The sequence below is a fragment of the Chiloscyllium plagiosum genome, chromosome 2 (assembly GCF_004010195.1).
Source record: "Chiloscyllium plagiosum isolate BGI_BamShark_2017 chromosome 2, ASM401019v2, whole genome shotgun sequence".
Taxonomy (NCBI): domain Eukaryota; kingdom Metazoa; phylum Chordata; class Chondrichthyes; order Orectolobiformes; family Hemiscylliidae; genus Chiloscyllium; species Chiloscyllium plagiosum.
The window spans coordinates 102,412,437-102,432,171 of NC_057711.1; the positions used below are offsets into that span (position 1 = coordinate 102,412,437).

Genomic DNA, 19,735 nt, shown 5'->3' on the forward strand with positions numbered 1-19,735 from the left:
TTAGCTCAGCTTTCATGCCCACCTAGTTGCCCTTTAAATTTTAAAATACTAGACTTTGACTGAGGCTTCACCCTTTAAAACAGGATATAAAATACAATTATATTATGATCACTGCTACATGAAAATTCCCTTAATCCAAGGTCAGAACGCCTAATACCAAAAGTAATGATCAGCTGTTGGAAACTATCTCAAAAGCATTCCAAGATTTTTTTCTTCAATAGCCTGTCTAACTTTTCCAGTTGAAAGTGCTCTTAAACTTAGCACTTATTTTATTATTTCTTGTTTGATTTATCCTACATTATGTTTATAATTTGAGCACCTATGGATCACTCGCACAAGTGGTTACTTTTTCCTACTCCCTAATCTCCACCCAAACTGATGGTACATCCCTGATCTCCTGAACCAAGGCCATCTCTAATAATTGCACAAATTAATTGCATCTTTTAATTCAGAGTTACACCCCTCTCTGCCTTTATCTAACTTTCTATGCTTTGAATGTGGCACAACACATCAGTATTCAGAACCTAGTCCTAGTCATTCTGCAGCCATGTCTCTGTGAGTTCAGTTAGGTTGTCTTTATTCAATGTGCTATCATAGACTCATACTGCATGGAAACAGACCCTTAAGTTCAACTAGTCCATGCCAACCATGTTCCCAAACCAAACTAATACAGCCTGCCTATGTTTGGCCCATATCCCTCCAAGGAGAAAGTGAGGACTGCAGATGGCGGAGATCAGAGTGGAGGGTGCGATGTTGGAATGACACAGCGAGTCAGGCAGCACCCGAGTGGCAGGAGAGGTGATGTTTCCGGCATAAACCCATTCCTGATGAAGGGCTTATGCCCAAAATGTCGATTCTCCTGCTCCTTGGATGCTGCCTGACCTGCTTTGTCTTTCCAGCACTACATTCTCGACCCCCATATCCCTCCAAACCTTCCTTACTCATGTCCTTATCCAAAGGTATTTTAAATGTTGTCACTGGACCTTCCTCTGGCAGTTCATTCTACGCACCACTCTGTTTAAAAAAAAAAGTAATTCATGTCCTTTTTAAATCTTTCTCCTCTCACTTTAAAACTATGCCCCCTAGTTTTGAACTCCTCCAACTTAGGGAAAAGACATTTGCGATTCACATTATCTATGCCCCTCATGATTTTTAAAATCTCTATAACATCACCCCTCAAACTCCTACACTCCAGTGAAAAAGGTCCCAGTCTATCCACACTATCCCTCCAATCCCAGCAACATCCTGGTAAATCTTTTCTGAACCCTCTCCAGTTTACTGATATCCTCCCTATAACAGGGAGACCAGAACTACACACGTGAATCCAGAAGAGGCCTCACCAATGTCCTTTACAACCTCAACATGAGATCCTAACTCCTATACTGAAAGGTCTGAACAATGAAGGCAAGCATGCTAAACGCTGCCTTAATCACCCTGTCTACCTGTGACGTAAATTTCAAAGAATATGTACCTGAACCCCTAGGTTTCTCTGTTCTACAACACTACCCTAGGCCCTATCATTAATTGTATAAGTCTTGCCTTTATACCTCACATTGATCCAAATTAAACTCCATCCACCATTCCTCAGCCCATTGATCCAATTGATCAAGATCTCTTTGTAATCCTAGATCACCACCTTCACTGTCACTATGCCACTAATTTAGGTGTCATCCACAAACTAGCTAATCATGCCTTGTATGATCTCATCCAATTCATTTATGTATATGACAAACGAAAGTCAATCCTTTATCAATCCCTGTGAAACACTGCTGGTCACAGGCCTCCAGTCCAAAAAACAGCCCTCCACCCCTACCCTTTGTGTCCTACCATAAAGCCAATTTCGTATCCAGTTGGCAAGCTCACCCTGAATGCCATGTGATCTAATTTTGCTAATTAGTCTACCATGCAGAATTTTTTTTAAAAGGCTTTACTAGTGTCCAAGTAAACAACATCTGCTGTTCTGCCCTCAACAATCTTTTTGGTTATTTCCTCAAACTAAAAAATCACATTTGTGAGACACTATTTCTCTTATACAAAACTATGCTAACTATCCCAAACCATTCCTTGCCTCTCCAGATCAGTGGAAATCCTGTCTTCCAGAATCACTTCAAAGATTTATCTACCACCGATGTCACAGACACACAGGTCTACAATTCCCAGGTTGCTTCTTACAGCATTCCTTATATAAAGGCACAACATTAGCCACCTTCTAGTCCTCTGGCACCTCACCCATGGTTATAGATATAAATATTTCTTCTAGGGGCCCTGCAATTTCCTCCTTAACTGGGATCCACTTGATCAGGTCCCAGAGATTTTTCTACCTTGATTTATTAATTTATTCTTCTTTGTAGTATCTAATCTTTACTACTAAATTTTTCAATTTTTTTTCTCTTGCTGCCATTCTCTGACCATATTTTCCACATTAGTATTTTGCTTTCCTACTTTGATATCCCTTGATTGATTACAGTTATCTAAGCTTGATCCCTCCCTGTTCCATTTTGTTTTATTAATTAAACGCCCTTTCTCCATCAGATCTGTGAAGCTGACAAGAACACTGTTCCCAACATGGGTTGGAAGTAGCCTGTCCTAATAGTACAAATACTTCTTCTCGAGTACTGCTGCTGGTTCCCCACAGACTGGGCCCTCCTTCTCCCATACCAATTTTTGAGATCAGCGTTCACTGCTCTAATTTTTATCATTATATACCAATTTGCACATGGCTCTTGTAGGGCCTTTTCAAGTTCTGATTTCAAACTTTGCAACTGGTACTTATGCTGCACACAGCTGGGAGAAGAATGAGCAGATGGTGGTCGGGTTGGGAGACGAAGAAGAGTTAGTAGATAGGAGGAGAAGAACCCCAGAGAGAGGGATTGTTTATCGTAAGCCAGGGATGAAGAGAAGCTAGATAGTAGTAATGGGGACTGAGTACAGACAGTCCCTCTGTTCCACAGGGGCTCTATTCTTGAGCCCATTCGCAAGTCAAACACAAGGCAGGACAATGTAAAAGCTGTTTGTAAGTATGAGGAAATGTTCATATATCACACAATTAAAATTAGTATTCATACAACTCTACAGCTATATGTAATTACGGGATTCCTGTAGTTGAAAATTGATTGGTTGTAAAGAATGTCAATATATCAAAGCTGGGCACAATCTTTATTTTCTAAGATCATGTCCACAGGGTCTAACTTTCAAAAGTAGACACAAAATAAAATGAAAACTTAATCACACTGGATGTGGTTTCTACTTGCAGAGGTCAGACGCTGCGTATGAATATATGGTATCTAGCAAAATTTAGAACATAATGATAAATGTGATCCCAGAATTAGACAGCACTGTCTGAACAATTTTGTGCTAAGAATTACACTAGCAACCAATATAAGGTTATCAGACTGACTAGCAATATGACTATCTCACATTTGAACATTTTTCTGGTGGTTTGCTGAAGCGACATATAATCATGTACCAGAATCTCCTCTGCAAACAGAATGTGTCCAACATTGAATTTTATTTAGAATTAAACTCATGGGGGGCACTAGTTCATGTTTTCTCATTTTCTCATGCAGTACAAATTGTTGTTCCTTTGAAATTTGGCATTCTTGTGCATTAGTTAAGATGCAAGACAAAAATCTTTAGCAGGATGTATGGGCAGCACGGGTGTATCAGTGGTTAGCACTGTTGTCTCTCAACGCCAGGGATCTGGATTCTATTCCAGCATCAGGCGACTGTCTGTCTGGATGGAGTCTGGGTTTTCTCCAGGTGCTCCAGTTTCCTCATACAGTTCAAAGATGTACAGCTTAGGTGAATTAGCCATGAGAAATGCAGGGTTATGAGGATAGGGTGGGTCTGGGTAGGACGCTCTTTGGAAAGTTTGAGAGAAGATTTGTAGCTCGGGGTGCTCATTGTTGTGGTTCTGTTCGCCGAGCTGGGAATTTGTGTTGCAGACGTTTCGTCCCCTGTCTAGGTGACATCCTCAGTGCTTGGGAGCCTACTGTGAAGTGTTTCTGTGATCTTTCCTCCAGCATTTGTAATGGTTTGAATCTGCCATTTCCGGTTGTCAGTTCCCGCTGTCCGTTGCGGTGGTCGTTATATTGGGTCCAGGTCGATGTGCTTATTGATTGAATCTGTGGATGAGTGCCATGCCTCTAGGAATTCCCTGGCTGTTCTCTGTTTGGCTTGTCCTATAATAGTAGTGTTGTCCCAGTCGAATTCATGTTGCTTCTCATCTGCGTGTGTGGCCACTAAGGATAGCTGGTCCTTAGCAAAACCAATGTAGTGTACAAAATCCCATGCAAGAACTGCACAAAACACTACATAGGACAAACAGGAAGACAGCTAACGATCTGCATCCATGAACACCAACTAACCACGAAACGACACGACCAGCTATTCTATGTAGTGACTCTATAATTATGTCTTTTTGTTTTCAGCTGTGTCCTCACTCTACTGTCAAGCAACTAAATGGTATGAGTATCTTCATTTGTTAATCTTACTTTTTTTATTTTCAGATTGCGTGAACAAGAGAGGAAGGAGGCAGAAGAAGCTGTGCAAAAAGAAATTGAAGAATGGGAGAAGAGTCTACGAGCCTTGGCTGAACCAACCCGAATGGAGACACTTTGGGAGATCCCTGCAATTGGTCATTTTCTGTGTCTGGCTCAGCAGATCCTTAATTTGCCTGAAGTTGTCTATTTTGATCTTGAGCGTTGCCTTCTAATGCCCCAGTGTAGTGGTTTTCTGGCTAAAATAATGACCTCTTTATTGAGCCCTCACCATCGCCGAGCCACTTTACACCGGAAGCCACCACTTCCCTACAAGATTTGGGAAGCAGCACTGAAACGAAGAGTTCTCCATTGGTATGTAGTGGTCAGTCAAGCAGAAAATCACAACCTGCATGCTGAGAAATTGGGACTGTGTCCACAGTTTTTCTGCGTTCTGGGGGAAACTAGCCCTTTGGAAGCCAAAGCTTTTCACCAGTTAACATTTTACAAACGAGTTTGGTTACTTAAAGGCTTATGTGATTATGTCTATGAAACCCAGAAAGAGGTTCAAGATGCTGTTTTGGGGCAACCCATCCATGAATGCAGAGAAGTGATATTAGGATATGATTCTCATGAGAATGCCTATGTCCATTTCCCACAGTTCTGTGGTGCAGATTTGAGGATTTATAAACAGTCTCCACTTCCACCTCCTGAATTCCCTATTCCACCTATCAAAATCTGTAGGATCTCACAGCAGAGATCAGAAGAGACAAAAAGTGAACTTTTTTCTGAAAGCCATGAGAAACCAAAAAGTAAAAGAAAGGAAACTACTACCAAAACAATAACTGATTCTAAAACGTCCAATGAAGGACTTGACTCTAGCGACCTGGAGGATTTTTATTTAAGGACGGAATCTGGATCAGAATTTCCTTCTCAAGAAGGTGAAGAAGAAATAAAATTAAACTGTGAATGTAAAAACCATAGAACGTCAGCAGTGAAAAAAGAAAATATTGGTTCTTGTAAAGAAAATTTAGTGAAGCCTGCTAGCCCTGGAGAGGTTGTAGGGTATGGGGAGCCTCTTAGTCCAGGAGAAATTAGAATAACTGAAAATGGTGAATTTTGTACAGATGACCCTGAGCTAAGAAAGGGTGTGAGACCATTGACTGAGAAGGCAATCAAAAGCTGCAAAACACTTATTAATGGAAGCCATACTGAAAATTTGGATGTAAGCTGTCTAGTTGGTAAAATAAATAATATTTCTGCAAAACATTTCTTGGAAAAAATTGAGGAGCTTGAGATAGTTAAGCTTCATGTCAAGAAAAAGAAGAAGAAGAAAAAGAAACTGAAAGATGCTGTGAATAAGATTTCACAGTTGAGGCCAGATATAGTTTGCCAAAATCTAATGAAGATTCAGAAACCAGGAATCCAGAAGAAATCCCTATTGCTAAAAAAGAAAACAAAACACAAAAAGCACAAATCTGGTTAGTGGCCTCTGGTTTTCTATTTTGTAAATAATTGAAAAGATAAGTGACGCTAGAAAGAAACTAGTAAGCAGGGTTCATTGCTAACAACTGTTTGTTTCATTCAAGAATGAGAATAAACATGAGGCATCTTAAATGTTTTTATTTAGCGATCTATCGCAGTGAATAGCTGAAAGTGTATTATATAACTGTTTTCATTTTATAGCAAGTAACATTTTCAGCCAGTGGTTATGTGTTTTTGGAATACTGTACATGTTAAATATGTGTACAAATATTGTAAGTTTAAAAGTGACTGACTTGCTTTGAAGCACGAAGAGGTTTGATAGAAACCATTGCACTTTGAGTTTATTGTAAACAATTTTCAAAGCTGTTATGGAGATTTTTGTTTGTGGTCAGGATTGGTAGCTACTTTTATTCCTAGAAAGTAGCGTCTGGTTGGTTGTGTTAAAGAACAGTGCAGGCTTTACTTGGGAGTTTTTCAGATAAGGCATTGCCTGCATTATTCTGCTCTCCCCGAATGCGTAAAATTGCATTTTACATGTATTTGGAGATGAATTTTATACTAAATGTGTTGAATAACATCGGTCATAAAAGTTCAAAGTTCAACCGTTTGGAGGAGATGCTGGAGGTTTGCTGATACCAGTGGATTCATTATTCTGCAGAAGTGTCACCTTTCAGATTATAGAAAAGTGACACATTAGAAAAGAAAAACTAATCACTAAAAAGTTGGAGGAATATTGTGTTTTGATGAACACAAAGATGAGCTGTTCCGCCTATCCTTCTCTATCTGAAGAAGAGTAATCTTTGACTAGAAATGTAAACTTGCTCCCTCCACAGATGTTGCCAGGCCTGCTGAGTTTCTCCAGGCACTTTTTGTTTCATGATAGTTGGGAACAAATCAGGGCTGATGTTCAGTGCAGTTCTGACAATCTAATCGATTTCACAATGAGATTGAATATTGAACCTTGTCATCCAATTAGTATCCAATCCTACAATATGACTGGAAGAAGAGCTGTTTCACTAACATTCCACCTTAGGCAGCAAAAGGAACAATCACAAAAATTAGGCTACCTTTGTCGTGTGTTGGTTATGAGAGCAGTTGAGCACAAGTTGACTGTCAGATTGGTCTATATAACAGTAAATGCATTTTTAAAATAATCTGTTCACAATAAAGCTCCTTGGGGTGCTCTGGGTACCCCTTGGCAGACATTTACAAATGCCTTTTTCTTAATTGGTTAGTTTGAGTTCTATGATTGTTTCTCTGAATTCTTTGCTAGAAAGAGATTTGATGTTAAATATATACTTTCTTAGTTTTATCTTCTGCAAGTCTGTTAGAATACCCATTAACCCACTCAGATTTGGAAATGTACTTTGCTTAAAGCATATCATAATTAAGCTGTTTCATTCTGTTCATTATTTTTGTTATATTTTGGGTCTGCTCCACTTTATTTCTTGATTGTGTTTTGGATTACTAATGGAGATCAAACTTCCTATACCCTCACATCACCTTACTAATTGTGTCGCCTTATTAGTTTTGATAGTTTCCACACTTATTATGATATATTCATCTACAATTATTGTGTAACTTACTCAGTTTGGCTGTACTCCCCTTAACAATTCACACAACTGTTAGAGCACTGGGCCTGTCGAGTCTCTTCCAGCACTCTGCTTGAGTAATTTAACAAGGGTTGCTGCCTGACCACCTCCCCTTTCTTCCTTTTGCACGTAACAGGCAAGTTCCACTTATTGAAAGCCATGATTAAACTCAACTCATCTACATACTTGAGCAATGCATTCCAGACACCAGTTGCATGAGTTATTCCTCATGCTGACATTAGTACAACAGTCACTACCTTAAATCTATAACCTTTTGATAACAATCCTTCTACAACATCCCTCTCCACTCTCCATATCCCTCATGATTTTTGAATACTCCATAAAATCTCCTCCTTTCTCCAAGGAAGACAATTTCCAATCTATTTACATAAGTTGAGTTTCTCATCCCTGGGACGATTTTCATGAATATCCTCTATCCTCTGTCACATGACTTCACATCTTTCCTGTAGTAACAATATTTCATTTGAGGCTGAGCCAGTATTATATACGGATTTAACACAGCTTTTATTTTAATGATCTGTGCACTTATTACTAAAGCCAAGGGTGTTGTATGGTTTGTAGACTGCGCTTTCAAACTGTCCTGCCACCTTCATGGTTTGTACCTCACCTGGCTCCTCTGCATCTGTACTGCTGATTTTTAGAATTCTGTCCTTCAGTTCACATTCTTTGCAGTTTCACAGCTGCAGGTTTTGAATTTCTTCACCGTACACAAAAGGCTAGGTGAGGGGTCCTAACACTGACTCCTGAGGGACTCCTACAAACTTTCCCCAGTCCAAAAAAGATCTGTCAACCACCATTTCCTGTCACATAGCCAATTTCCTATCACTGTGGCTACTCCCCTTTATTCCATGAGCTATTGGTAAAATTCTGGTTACATTTTAGAAAAATGTCTAACAGCAAAATTGTGATTGATAAACATACTTTACAGTGGGAATCCATTAGACAGGGTTCAGACATCTCTCTGGATAACTATCTCCCTATCGTCATGTAGTGTGCTGTCTTTCCACTAGATGTCATAGGAAAACTATGTACAGTATTAACTTGATCTTGACAATTTTGTTTCTTGGATTTCCCAAATACACTCGAGGACTAGGTCAAAGCAAAGTGAAGTCTTTAACTGGTGTTCTCACTTATCATTATGATAGACTAGCAAAGTGTTTGCCTGGACTATTTATTGTTACCAGATCACCAGTTGTTTTGAACATTGGAAACTTTTAATTGAATGTAAACTGGAGAGGTGCAGAAAAGATTGACATAAATGATAATGAGACTGGAGGGTTTGAGAGGCTGGGACTTTTTCTCTGGAGTGTCAGAGGCTGAGGGGTGACCTTGTAGATATTTATAAAATCATGAGAAGCATAGATAAGGTAAATAGGCAAGGTCTTTTTCCTCAGGGTAGGGGCGTCCAAAGCTAGACGGCATTGTTTAAGGTGAGAGGGAAAAGTTTTAAAAGGGACAACATTTCCATTCAGAGGGTGATGTATGTATGGAATGAGCTGCCAGAGGAAGTGGTGGAGGCTGATACAATTACATTTAAATGGTATCTGGATGGGTACATGGAGTGGACAGATTTAGAGGAATATGGGCCAAATGCAGGCAATGGGGACTAGTTCAATTTGGGAAATCTGGTCAGCATGGATGAGTTGGACCGAAGGGTCTGTTTCTGTGCTGTGTGACACTGTAGTTGAGCTACAGAGAGAGGCTAGTTTTGGCTCAATATAATAAGTGTGTAAAAAAACTTATACTAAGTACCAATGTGGTTAGCCTGAAGTGATTATAAATAAACTGCTGGAAACATATCCCCCAAGTAGCTAAGTTATTAGCCACTGGATAAAGTCAAAAATCACAGGACACCAGGTTATCGTCCAACAGTTTTATTTAAAGCTTTTGGAGCCCCGCTGCTCCTTCAGGCAGCTAGTGAGTGAGAATACATTGGACACAGAATTTATAAGTAAAAGACCAAAGGGTTTTACAACTTGTGCGAATGTAATCAGCAAATCTAAATGGCTATTAAGTCTTTAATCAGTTAGAATGTAGAAGCAAGTTTCTATTGATTAATTTGTGAATCCCAGAATTTCTTTGAAGTCACTGCCCCAAAATAACTTGAGGTTTTATCAGTATAATGATATATTCTGTTTTGTTCAAAAAGCACACAATCTGTAGACAGTCAGTCAATATAGCATTTTATAAATTCCTACTTTGGAAATAAAACCAGTCTGACTCCAGGTTGAGATGCAAACAGACTTCACACCTAAAATGCATTGTCTGACCTGAGATGTCACCTTTATTCTGATAAAGCTTTAAGTTATTTTGGGGCAGTCACTTGAAAATCTGGACTATACATGGTAATCAATCGAAACCTGCATCTTCATTCTAACTGATTAAAGACTTAATAGCCATCTAGGTTTGTTCAATACATTCACTTAAGTTGTCTGACCCTTTGAAATTTTACTTATAAATTCTGTGTCCGATGTGTTCTTTCTCACTAGCTGCCTGACGAAAGAGTGTGGCTTCGAAAGCTTGTGGTTTCAAATAAACCTGTTGGACTATAACCCAGTGTCGTGTGATTTTTGACTTTGTTTACCCCAGTCCAACACCGGCACCTCTACATCATTAACCACTGGGTTAACCAGTATTGTTGAATAAATGACAGCATCCAAATCTGTTGGATATACATGCAAATTTAATTGTTTGTGGCATTGTGGAGATAGCTTAACAGTGAGAAGAGAACAGTTGGATTTAATAAGGTAATAATTTAACTGAAGAAGGATGAAGGAATAGGATGTATTTGAACTTGGAAAAAGAGAATCTAAGTATAAATATTCAAGAGCATCTACCAGACTGCAATATTATAATAGCTATAATTATCTCTGGTGGAATCCAAACAAAGCAAACCATATTCTGGAGTTCAGGTTAGAATGTATGCTTAAGTTAGATTCTCTAGTTGGGATTTGAAAATGAGTGAAGATCCTGAAATTGTTGCAACGGAGATGTAATTCACAAGGTTGCTTTGTTAAATGTAGGTGTTGTCCAGCAGAAGCCACGATCAGTAGAATTCCAAAGTATGTAAAGTTTATGGAGATACGGTGTTTAGATCAAGGAGGAGAAAATTGGGAGAATAAGGCCTCAAGCTCAAAAGCATAAATGAGTGTGTGCATTATTGTGATGAGATGAGGTTAAGTTAGCTGTGCAGGAAAATATTTAATCACGGTGAAATTGTGCTGACTTGTTTACTGTCTGTTACATTAGTGGGGATGGTCTACCAGAATCACTAAATCAAACATATCACACAGTATTGCCATTATTGATGCATTTTTATGATAAAGTTGAAAACAGATTTTCTTACCTCCATGCTAATGTCAGTGAATTTGTAGTTTGTTCCATATTAGACAACAATTGGGTACTTTATATTTGGGAATTGACTATGCAATGTTGAAAAAAAAAGTTATGGTACAATGAAACCTTTAAGCTGGGGAGACCCAAGAGACTTGTTCAAGAGGTCCTTTTATTTGAAAATGTCCATGATTTTGAAAAACTAATTGCTGAGCAGTAAAACAGAAGAAGCAAATATTTCCAAATTGGTTGTATTTCATACTGTATTTCATTTTGTCATCCTTGCTTGTTATTTTGACTAATTCTGATGCTGAAGGTCCCTAAAATGTGGATTCTGGAGCCCTTCCAGCAGGGGGCGATGTCATTTAATTTACTGTTCGAGTTCCAGTTCATTGCCATCCCAAGGTCTTTTTCAATCGTTTATTATCTTGGAGACCTTCTACATGTTTGTTATCTCAATACTGTATTTTTATTGTTTAAAAATGTGAATGTTTGGGGAACAATGGGTGAGCAGGTATTCAAGACCTTTTGCATGGCGAGGCTTTCTCAGGAAAGAGAAAGTTATAAATGACATTTATAATGACTTTTCTCCAAACTATTTTTGTTGCACTTCATATGTCTTTTGGAATTCCATGTGTACCACATCAATAGCATTCTCCAAATCAGCTGTCTTGTTTGACTCTGATGCACAAGAATTATGGCCAGTGTCTTTGCAATAACCATTCAATTTCGATCAAGGAAACGCTATCTTGATTTTGGAATCTGCTCTTTTAGCTACCTGCACAAGATAAATTGCTTAATGGCAAGAATACTGAGCTGATCCCAGCCAAATTGGAGGTATGAAAGTCCTCCAAACCTCCGCATGGGAGCCCTTGTCTCTGAGGACTGCAGCTGCTAATGCTTCAAGTGACTGGGGGTGGAGTAGGAGTCAACCTGATCTTTATCTGATGTGTTGGTGATATAGATTGCCCATTCATTTATTTTTTAGTCTTGGAGATTTGGCCACTTGCTGTTGTGACCACATTTAATTCATGTTGGACAGTTTGGAAAAAGTTATTGTATTTAATGAACAAACTCTGAGAAGTTGAGAATCTTTATTTATGATTGCATTCAAATGGCTGTTGATAAGAGCAGACAAAGTGGGGGGACAGGACTGAAAAAGAGGAAACCATTCTTTTCACCTGTTTGCTACAAACCCCCAGTCGAGATTCCTGCACCCCTGCTCAATTTCAGCTGTGAGAATTCCCATCCCATGACTGGTGTTCCTCGCTTTTGTGGAATGGCTATCTATTTACTCCTCCATAGCAGCAAAGAGATCCCTCTACTTTACTTTAGTGACAGAGCTTTGCAACCATTCAGTTTGAGATGATGGGTTTTCTCTGCTATATGCTTGGTAAGAAAATCTCCATTTTCAACTATTTCTTTTCACTATTGCATGTGTCCACTGTCTTAAGTTGCAGACTTCTTGGTATGTTGAAGGCTCTCCATAATTTGCAATGACTGTCTGCATCTTTTTGAAAGCAGGATGTTTCCTTATGCTGACTGTAGTTGCAATTTTGGCACCACTGAATTTGGATTGATACTGAAACGTTGTAGGGTTGGAAGGTTACACTGCCGTATGAGAATTTCCACACTGGAAGTATTTTAATTTGAAATCACCAAAACAATTGGACCTCTGAGTTTAAATGGCATGTCTGTAACTTTAAACATAAGACTGGATAAATCTTGCCATTTTAAGTGCAGATAGTCATTTGTTTTGATTAGTTCCAGCAGATGGAGTCATATTTGCACCTGTAATATCGGTTTTTAAAAAAGTGGACTTTTCCTTTGTTCAGGTTCAATATTGAATGCCAGTGCTACGAGCTAGTGATGGTAGGAATAGGAGGATAGAGCAGATGAATGCATTTCTGAAGAGCTGGTGAATGGGAGAAGGATTCATATTTTTGGATGATTAGAATCTCTTCTGGGGTAGAAGTGACATGTACAAGAAGGACGGATTGCACTTGAATTGAAAGGGGACTAATATACTGGGAGGGAGATTTCTTCGAGCTGCTCCGGAGGATTTAAACTATGGGGGGAGGTGTGGAAGGGGGGGGGTGGTGGAAGGTGGAAGGGAGACAGGAGTGTTAGCACCCAGAGAGACAGTGATGCAGGAGATCAATCTGAGACTGGTGCAATTGAGAAAAGAAACGAGTCAAATAGTCAGTGCAGGCAGGGACAAAGCAGAGAAAAAGGTATGACTGATAGGCTCCTGCATTGAAATAAATGCAAGTTAATTTAACAGGGAAGGCAGATGAATTCTGGGCACAGTTAGGAACGTGGGACTGGGATATCATAGCAATTACAGAAACGTGGCTCAGGCATGGAAAGGACTGGCAGCTGAATGTTCCAGGATACAAATGCTACAGGAAAGACAGAAATGGAGGCAAGAGAGGAGGGGGAGTGGCATTTTTGATAAGGGATAGCATTACAGCTGCACTGAGGGGAGGATATTCATAGAGTCATAGAGATGTACAACATGGAAACAGACCCGTTGGTCCAACTTGTCCATGCCAATCAGATATCCCAACCCAATCTAGTCCCAACTGCGGCGAAATACATCCAGGTGTTATTTGGGTGGAACTGAGAACTAAGGGATGATCACCTTATTGGGATTGTATTATAGACCCCTTAATTGTCAGAGAAACTGAGGAACAAATTTGGAAGGAGATTTCAGTTATGCATAAGAATAATAGGGTGGTTATGGTGGGGGATTTTAACTTTCCAAACGTAGACTGGGACTGCCATAGTGTTAAGGGTTTAGATGAAGAGAATTTTTTTAAATACGTAAAAGAAAATGTTCAGATTCTGTATTTGAATGTACCGACCTGACCTACTCTTGGGAAATAAGGCAGGACAAGCGAGTTTGGTGTCAGTGGGAGAGCACTTCGGAGCTAGAGACCATAATTCTATCAGTTTTAAAATAGTGATGAAAAAGGATAGATCAGATCTAAAAGTTGAATTTCTAAATTGGAGAAATTTTGACTATTAGGCAAGAACTTTGAGAAGCTGATTGGGGGCAGATGTTCGCAGGTAAAGGGATGGCTGGAAAATGGGATGCTTTCAGAAATGAGATACCCAGAAACAGTGTATTCCTGTTAGGGTGAAAGGAAAGGCTGGTAAGTGTAAAGAATGCTGAAGAAATTGAGGGTTTGGTTTAGAAAAAGAAGGAAGCGTATGTCAGGTATAGATAGGATAGATTGAGTGAATCCTTAGAGTATAAAGAAAGTCGGAGTATACTTAAGAGAGAAATCAGGTGGACAAAAGGCGGACATGAGATAGCTTTGGCAAATAGAGCTAAGGAGAATCCAAAGGGTTTTTTACAAATACATTAAGGACAAAAGGATAACTAGGGAGAGAATAGGGCCCCTCAAATATCAGCAAAGTGGCCTTTATCTGGAGCTGCAGCAGATGGGGGTGATACTAAACGAGTATTTTGCATCAGTGGAAAAGGACATGGACATGTAGAGAAATAGCTAGTGACATCTTGAAAAATGTCCATATTACAGAGGAGGAAGTGCTGAATGTCTTGAAATGCATAAAAGTGGACATTCCCAGTACCTGAACAGGAGTACTCTAGAACCCTATGGGAAGCTAGGGAAGTGATTGCTGGGCTTCTTGCTGAGATATTTGTATCATCGATAGTCACAGTTGAGGTACCGGAAGACTGGAGGTTGGCTGACGTGGTGCCACTGTTTAAGAAAGGTGGTAAGGACAAGTCAATGCGCTATAGACTATAGACCAGTGAGCCTGACGTTGGTGGTGGACAAGTTGTTGGAATCTTGAGGGGCAGGATGTTACGTGTATTTGGAAAGGCAAGGACTGATTAGGGATAGTTAACATGGCTTTGTGCATGGGAAACCATGTCTCACAAACTTGATTGAGTTTTTTGAAGAAGGAACAAAGAGGATTGGTGAGGGGAGAATGGTAGACGTGAATCTATGTGGATTTCAGTGAGGCATTCGACAGATTTAGCAAGGTTAGATCTCATGGAATACAGGGAGAACTGACCATTTGGATACAGAACTAGCTCAAAGGTAGAAGCCAGAGGGTGGTGGTGAAGGGTTCTTTTTCAGACTGGAGGCCTGTGACCGGTGGAGTGCCACAAGGATCAGCGCTGGGTCCACTACTTTTTGTCATTTTTATAAATGATTTGGATATGAACATAAGCGGTTTAGTTAGTAAGTTTGCAGATGACACCAAAATTGGAGGTGTTGTGGACGGCAAACAAGGTTACGTTGAATAACAACGGGATCTTGATCAGATGGGCCAATGGGCTGAGGTGTGGCAGATGGAATTTAATTTAGATAAATGCAAGGTGCTGCATTTTGGGAAAGCAAATCTTAGCAGGACTTATACACTTAATGGAAAGTGTGTTGCTGAACAAAGAGACCTTGGAGTGCAGGTTCATAGCTCTTTTAGAGTCTCAGGTAGATAGGTTAGTGAAGATTATGTTTGGTATGCTTTCCTTTATTGGTCAGAGAACAGAGTATGGGGGTTGGGAGGTCATGTTGCGGCTGTACAGGACATTGGTTAGGCCACTTTTGGAATATTGCATGCAGTTCTGGTCTCCTTCCTATCGGAAGGATGTTGTGAAACATGAAAGGATTTACAAGGATGTTGCCAGGGTTGAAGGATTTGAGCTATAGGGAGAGTTTGAATAGGCTAGGGCTCTTTTCTCTGGAGCGTCGGAGGCTGAGGGGTGATCTTATAGAGGTTTATAAAATCATGATGGGCATGGATAGGATAAATAGACAGTCCTTTCTCTGGGGTGGGGGAGTCCAGAACTAGAGGGCATAGGTTTAGGATGAGAGGGGAAAGATATAAAAGGAACCCTACTGTACATCTCTATGACTGAGTGCAAAAGAACAAATAGTCCTTGTCAAAAGCTAATGGCTGCCATGCTTTCTAAATCACTAACAACTTTTCAAAAAAACCTTCAAATCCATTGCTGTTATCCTGGAATTGAATTGAACTTGCTTTGAAATTTGACTTTCAAATCACGTATACAATCCCTGCAGTGTCCATTGGATCTGCATCAACCCTCCGAAGAGCATTCCAACCTGACTCAGTTCCCAACCCTAACACAGTAACCCTGTATTTACCATGGCTAATTCACCTAAGCTGCCCACCCCTGGACCCCATGGACTATTTAGCTTGGCTAGTTCTGTCGAACCTACACGTTTTTGGACTGGAGCAGGAAGCTGGAGCTCCTGGCAGAAACTCCACACAGCCAGTCACCCGAGAATCAAATCTTAGTCTCTGGTGCTGTGAGGCAGCAGTTCTAACACCTGATCCAGTGTGCTGCTTGGATTAATTTATGAATCTACAGGGTTCCAGGATTCCAGAAGATATTAATGTACTTTATGAATTTAAAAAAATCTTGGGCAAAATGTTAAAATATGTTCATGCACGGAGATGGCAGAGGGAGTTTTCTAAATGTGGCTTTTGACTTTAAGTGCCATCACTGAATGTTGGTGAGCCTCGAACAATGCTCCTGCTGTGCTGCACGAGTACACAGGAATGCAGCAATCTGCAAAGTGTTTTGCAGGCTTGTCCCATACTAGCATGTGCACAGTTATAATAAAAAAGCTAAAAGGTGCTGTGCATTTTCGAAGGGAACAGTGATCTTTTGCAGCTTATATTTGAAAGAGCTAGTTGTTATAGATACAGTTTATTGGAGTAAGAGTCGTAGAGATGGAAACAGAACCTTTGGTCCAACTTGTCAATAGTGATGTGTGAACCTATCCAAAGGAACGTGGCCACCATTTTGAAGACACCTCCAGCTGAAAACCTGAAGACTTGACAGAAATAAGTATAGTCGGTCCTGCTACAACATGAGTTTTGTCTATGCGAATTGGCTTTAAAACGATTGAAGAATTTATACCATTTATTGTAGAATTCAAGCTTTCCTTACCTGTATTGGCTATGTGAATCTGGCCCCTTTCGTTTAAATGGCACAACTATTGCACGGCTTTCTTAACGTGAGATTGCATGAGAACGGAACTATTGCATTATGTCAGAACTGATTCTATGTGCAGCATGGTTTTATCCTGCCACAAGTAATTTAGATTTTCCATAGAAAGTTGTCTATAGCTTATTTTCATGCAGCCATCTACAGCAAGTATCTTGTCTGCCTTTTAACAATGCAGGAATGAAATTGTATTTGCACAAACCTTTTACAGTATTTGAGTTACAGTCAACATATGAAGCCCAGGTGGCCCATCTCTTAAAATCTAGTCCATATTTTGAGGATATAAATTTACTTGTTTGATTTTAGTGCATTTGAACATTTGGATAAACCTATTCTGAAGTGTTGATGTGTTGCTGGAGAGTGTTATTTCCCTGCAAGGTAATCTTGTGCAAGATTTAATTACCTAAATTATTTTAACTATGAATATAAATGAATTGCTTTTAATGCTTTTATTTTCTAATTGTCCCTATATATTCTGCTGTTACCAAGATGCTAGAAGACAAGCAAGATGGACAATGATCTTTCGTCATCCATCAATACTTAGATGGCCCTTGGAGCTCTAATATTCAGCTTTGTGACCAATTAGGCAAAACTTTGGACATCCCTTGTCAGAGAATGCACATGTACCTTAATATAGAAGTGGCCCAAATGGTTTTACAGATAATGGTGGATCTCAACAAAAATAGTGGTGCACAATTGTAAATAGTTCTTGTCTAATTGAAGCTTAACGTGATGTGATCTTCAATGATATATTTACACCAGGACTGGTTTTAAAATGGAATATTTTTTGTAGTCAACCACTTATGCTGCTGCTGAATGCTAAAACATGTTTTGAATCTAACAGCATCTGAAGTATCTTTCCATAGTTGTATTGATGTAAATTATTTGTACTGAGCTATTTGTAGATTTGCTAACCAGTTGATATAAAGAAAATTCCTCAATATAACTATTATTTCCAGAGTTTAAAAGATGCACTACAGTATATTCCCAATTTAATAGGTATTCAAATCAAACTTCTGTTCGGCAGAGATGTGTAAAAAGCAGAAGCAGTTACAATTTTATTGTTGGCTGAATTTAAAATGTATCACTTTGATAAATGAAATTTATGGATTGTGAGAAATAGAAACAGTGAAATCTTGAGTCAAATTTTGATAGCCACAACTGTAGTTTCGGTTTAAGTTGCCACCTATTCCTGGCAGCAGAATAGGAAATCTATTAGAAAGATGCACTCTGATAAGCCAGAGTTATAGATTGGTAACACTGAAATAGTTGAATTCAAGCATTTTTGTCTTATGGCTATGCCTACTAATTGGAGGAGAGTTATGCCATGCAGCACGAGACCAACAAAGTCACCTGGTTAACCCCTCTGGTACATTTACTTTCATTGACACGGTTTGTCTGCATTCCTGATCCAAGCTTCAAAGGAAAGGAAGATTAATGCCCTGATGAACCCAAACAGCCCAATGAATATCTACTTAATCATCTAGCTGTAGCTGCAAACACCATGGCGATGCTATGGGATTTTGCATTGCAGCTCAAAAGCACAGAAACCATGTCAATCAAACATGGCAGACTCTTTGAATGTGATACAATAAGCCAGAATATTTTTTCCAATGCTAACTCCCAATATTTTTCAATGGTTTAACTGTTCAATGTGAGGCCATTGTGAAGTGTGAACGATTTGAAGAACAAGGGCACTGCTCCACTGTTTTTTATTTTTCTAAGCACAATTTTTACATGCAAATCGGGTTAAAAAAAGGCTTCCATGACTATCTGAAAATTACACCTCATACTAATTGTGGGCTTTTTGACTTAACAATTTTACTGGGGGGGGGGAATCCAAGATGGCGGCGACCCAGCAAGTCTGAGTCTACAGTGCTCCTCCCAAGACTTGGGTAAAGTGGGTCACCCATCCCCACCACACTTACCAAATCATTTATAATAGCTGTTTAATTTAATTAGTTGTTTAATATTAAATTTAAACAATCTAATCTTTAGTAAAAATGACTAAAGGGAAGGGAGCCCGCAGCTCTCAACAAGCAGGAATCCCTTGCCCACCCTCTCCAGCTGCAGCTGAGGCGTCCACAGCCGCCCCGGGGGACTTACCTCCAGTAACAAGCCTTGTAGAAATTATCTCCAAACTGGACACGAAGATCGATGCTTTCATCGAAGAATCCTGAAATTGATGGGACTCACTCTCGGCCGCGCTGCAGAAGCACGACCGAGACATCCAAGAAATTGAGCGCTGAGTCGGAGGGGCGGAGTTAAAGGCCGCGACCTCTGAAACTACAGTGCAATCGGCCGTGGATCAGGTCCGGACTCTCAAACAGCGAGTCCGGACCTTAGAGAATCACATTGACGACCTCGATAATCGAGGTCGTAGAAAAAATATTCGTTTACTGGGCCTTCCCGAACGGGAAGAGTAAGGCCAGCTTAGTGTTTCTCGAACAGTGGCTGCCACAGCTTTTAAACCTGGAAGCTGGATCAGGCCAGGTAAGGGTAGAATGGGCCTACCGGGTCGCAATACGCGGGCCCGGCTCGAGCCAGCGCCCACGCCCGGTCCTGTTCCGGCTGTAGAGCTAGAAGGAGAGGCAGATACTCCTAGAAGCCTCTAGAAATCTTGGAAAAGACCTCCAAGCTGTGATCTGTAAAGCATCCAAGATCATGTTATTCCAGGACTTTACCCCAGCTCTGGTCCGAAAGAGGAAGGCATTCGACGAGGCGAAGAAGCGTTTAAGGGACTTAAATATTCAGTACTCCTTACGCGACCCAGCGATGCTACGCATTAACCATGAAGGATCCGTGTATAACTT

General features: G+C 40.0%; 1 protein-coding gene across 1 annotated transcript in view; it reads left to right on the forward strand.

Moving 5' to 3' along the window:
* The window catches only part of LOC122562319 (uncharacterized protein KIAA2026-like), a 104,703-nt gene that overhangs the window by 41,118 nt on the left and 43,850 nt on the right, over nucleotides 1–19,735 (forward strand). The window contains exon 3 of the mRNA XM_043715189.1: nucleotides 4,509–5,959. Coding sequence (XP_043571124.1) covers nucleotides 4,509–5,959 — 1,451 coding nt within the window. The remainder of the gene's footprint in view (nucleotides 1–4,508; nucleotides 5,960–19,735) is intronic.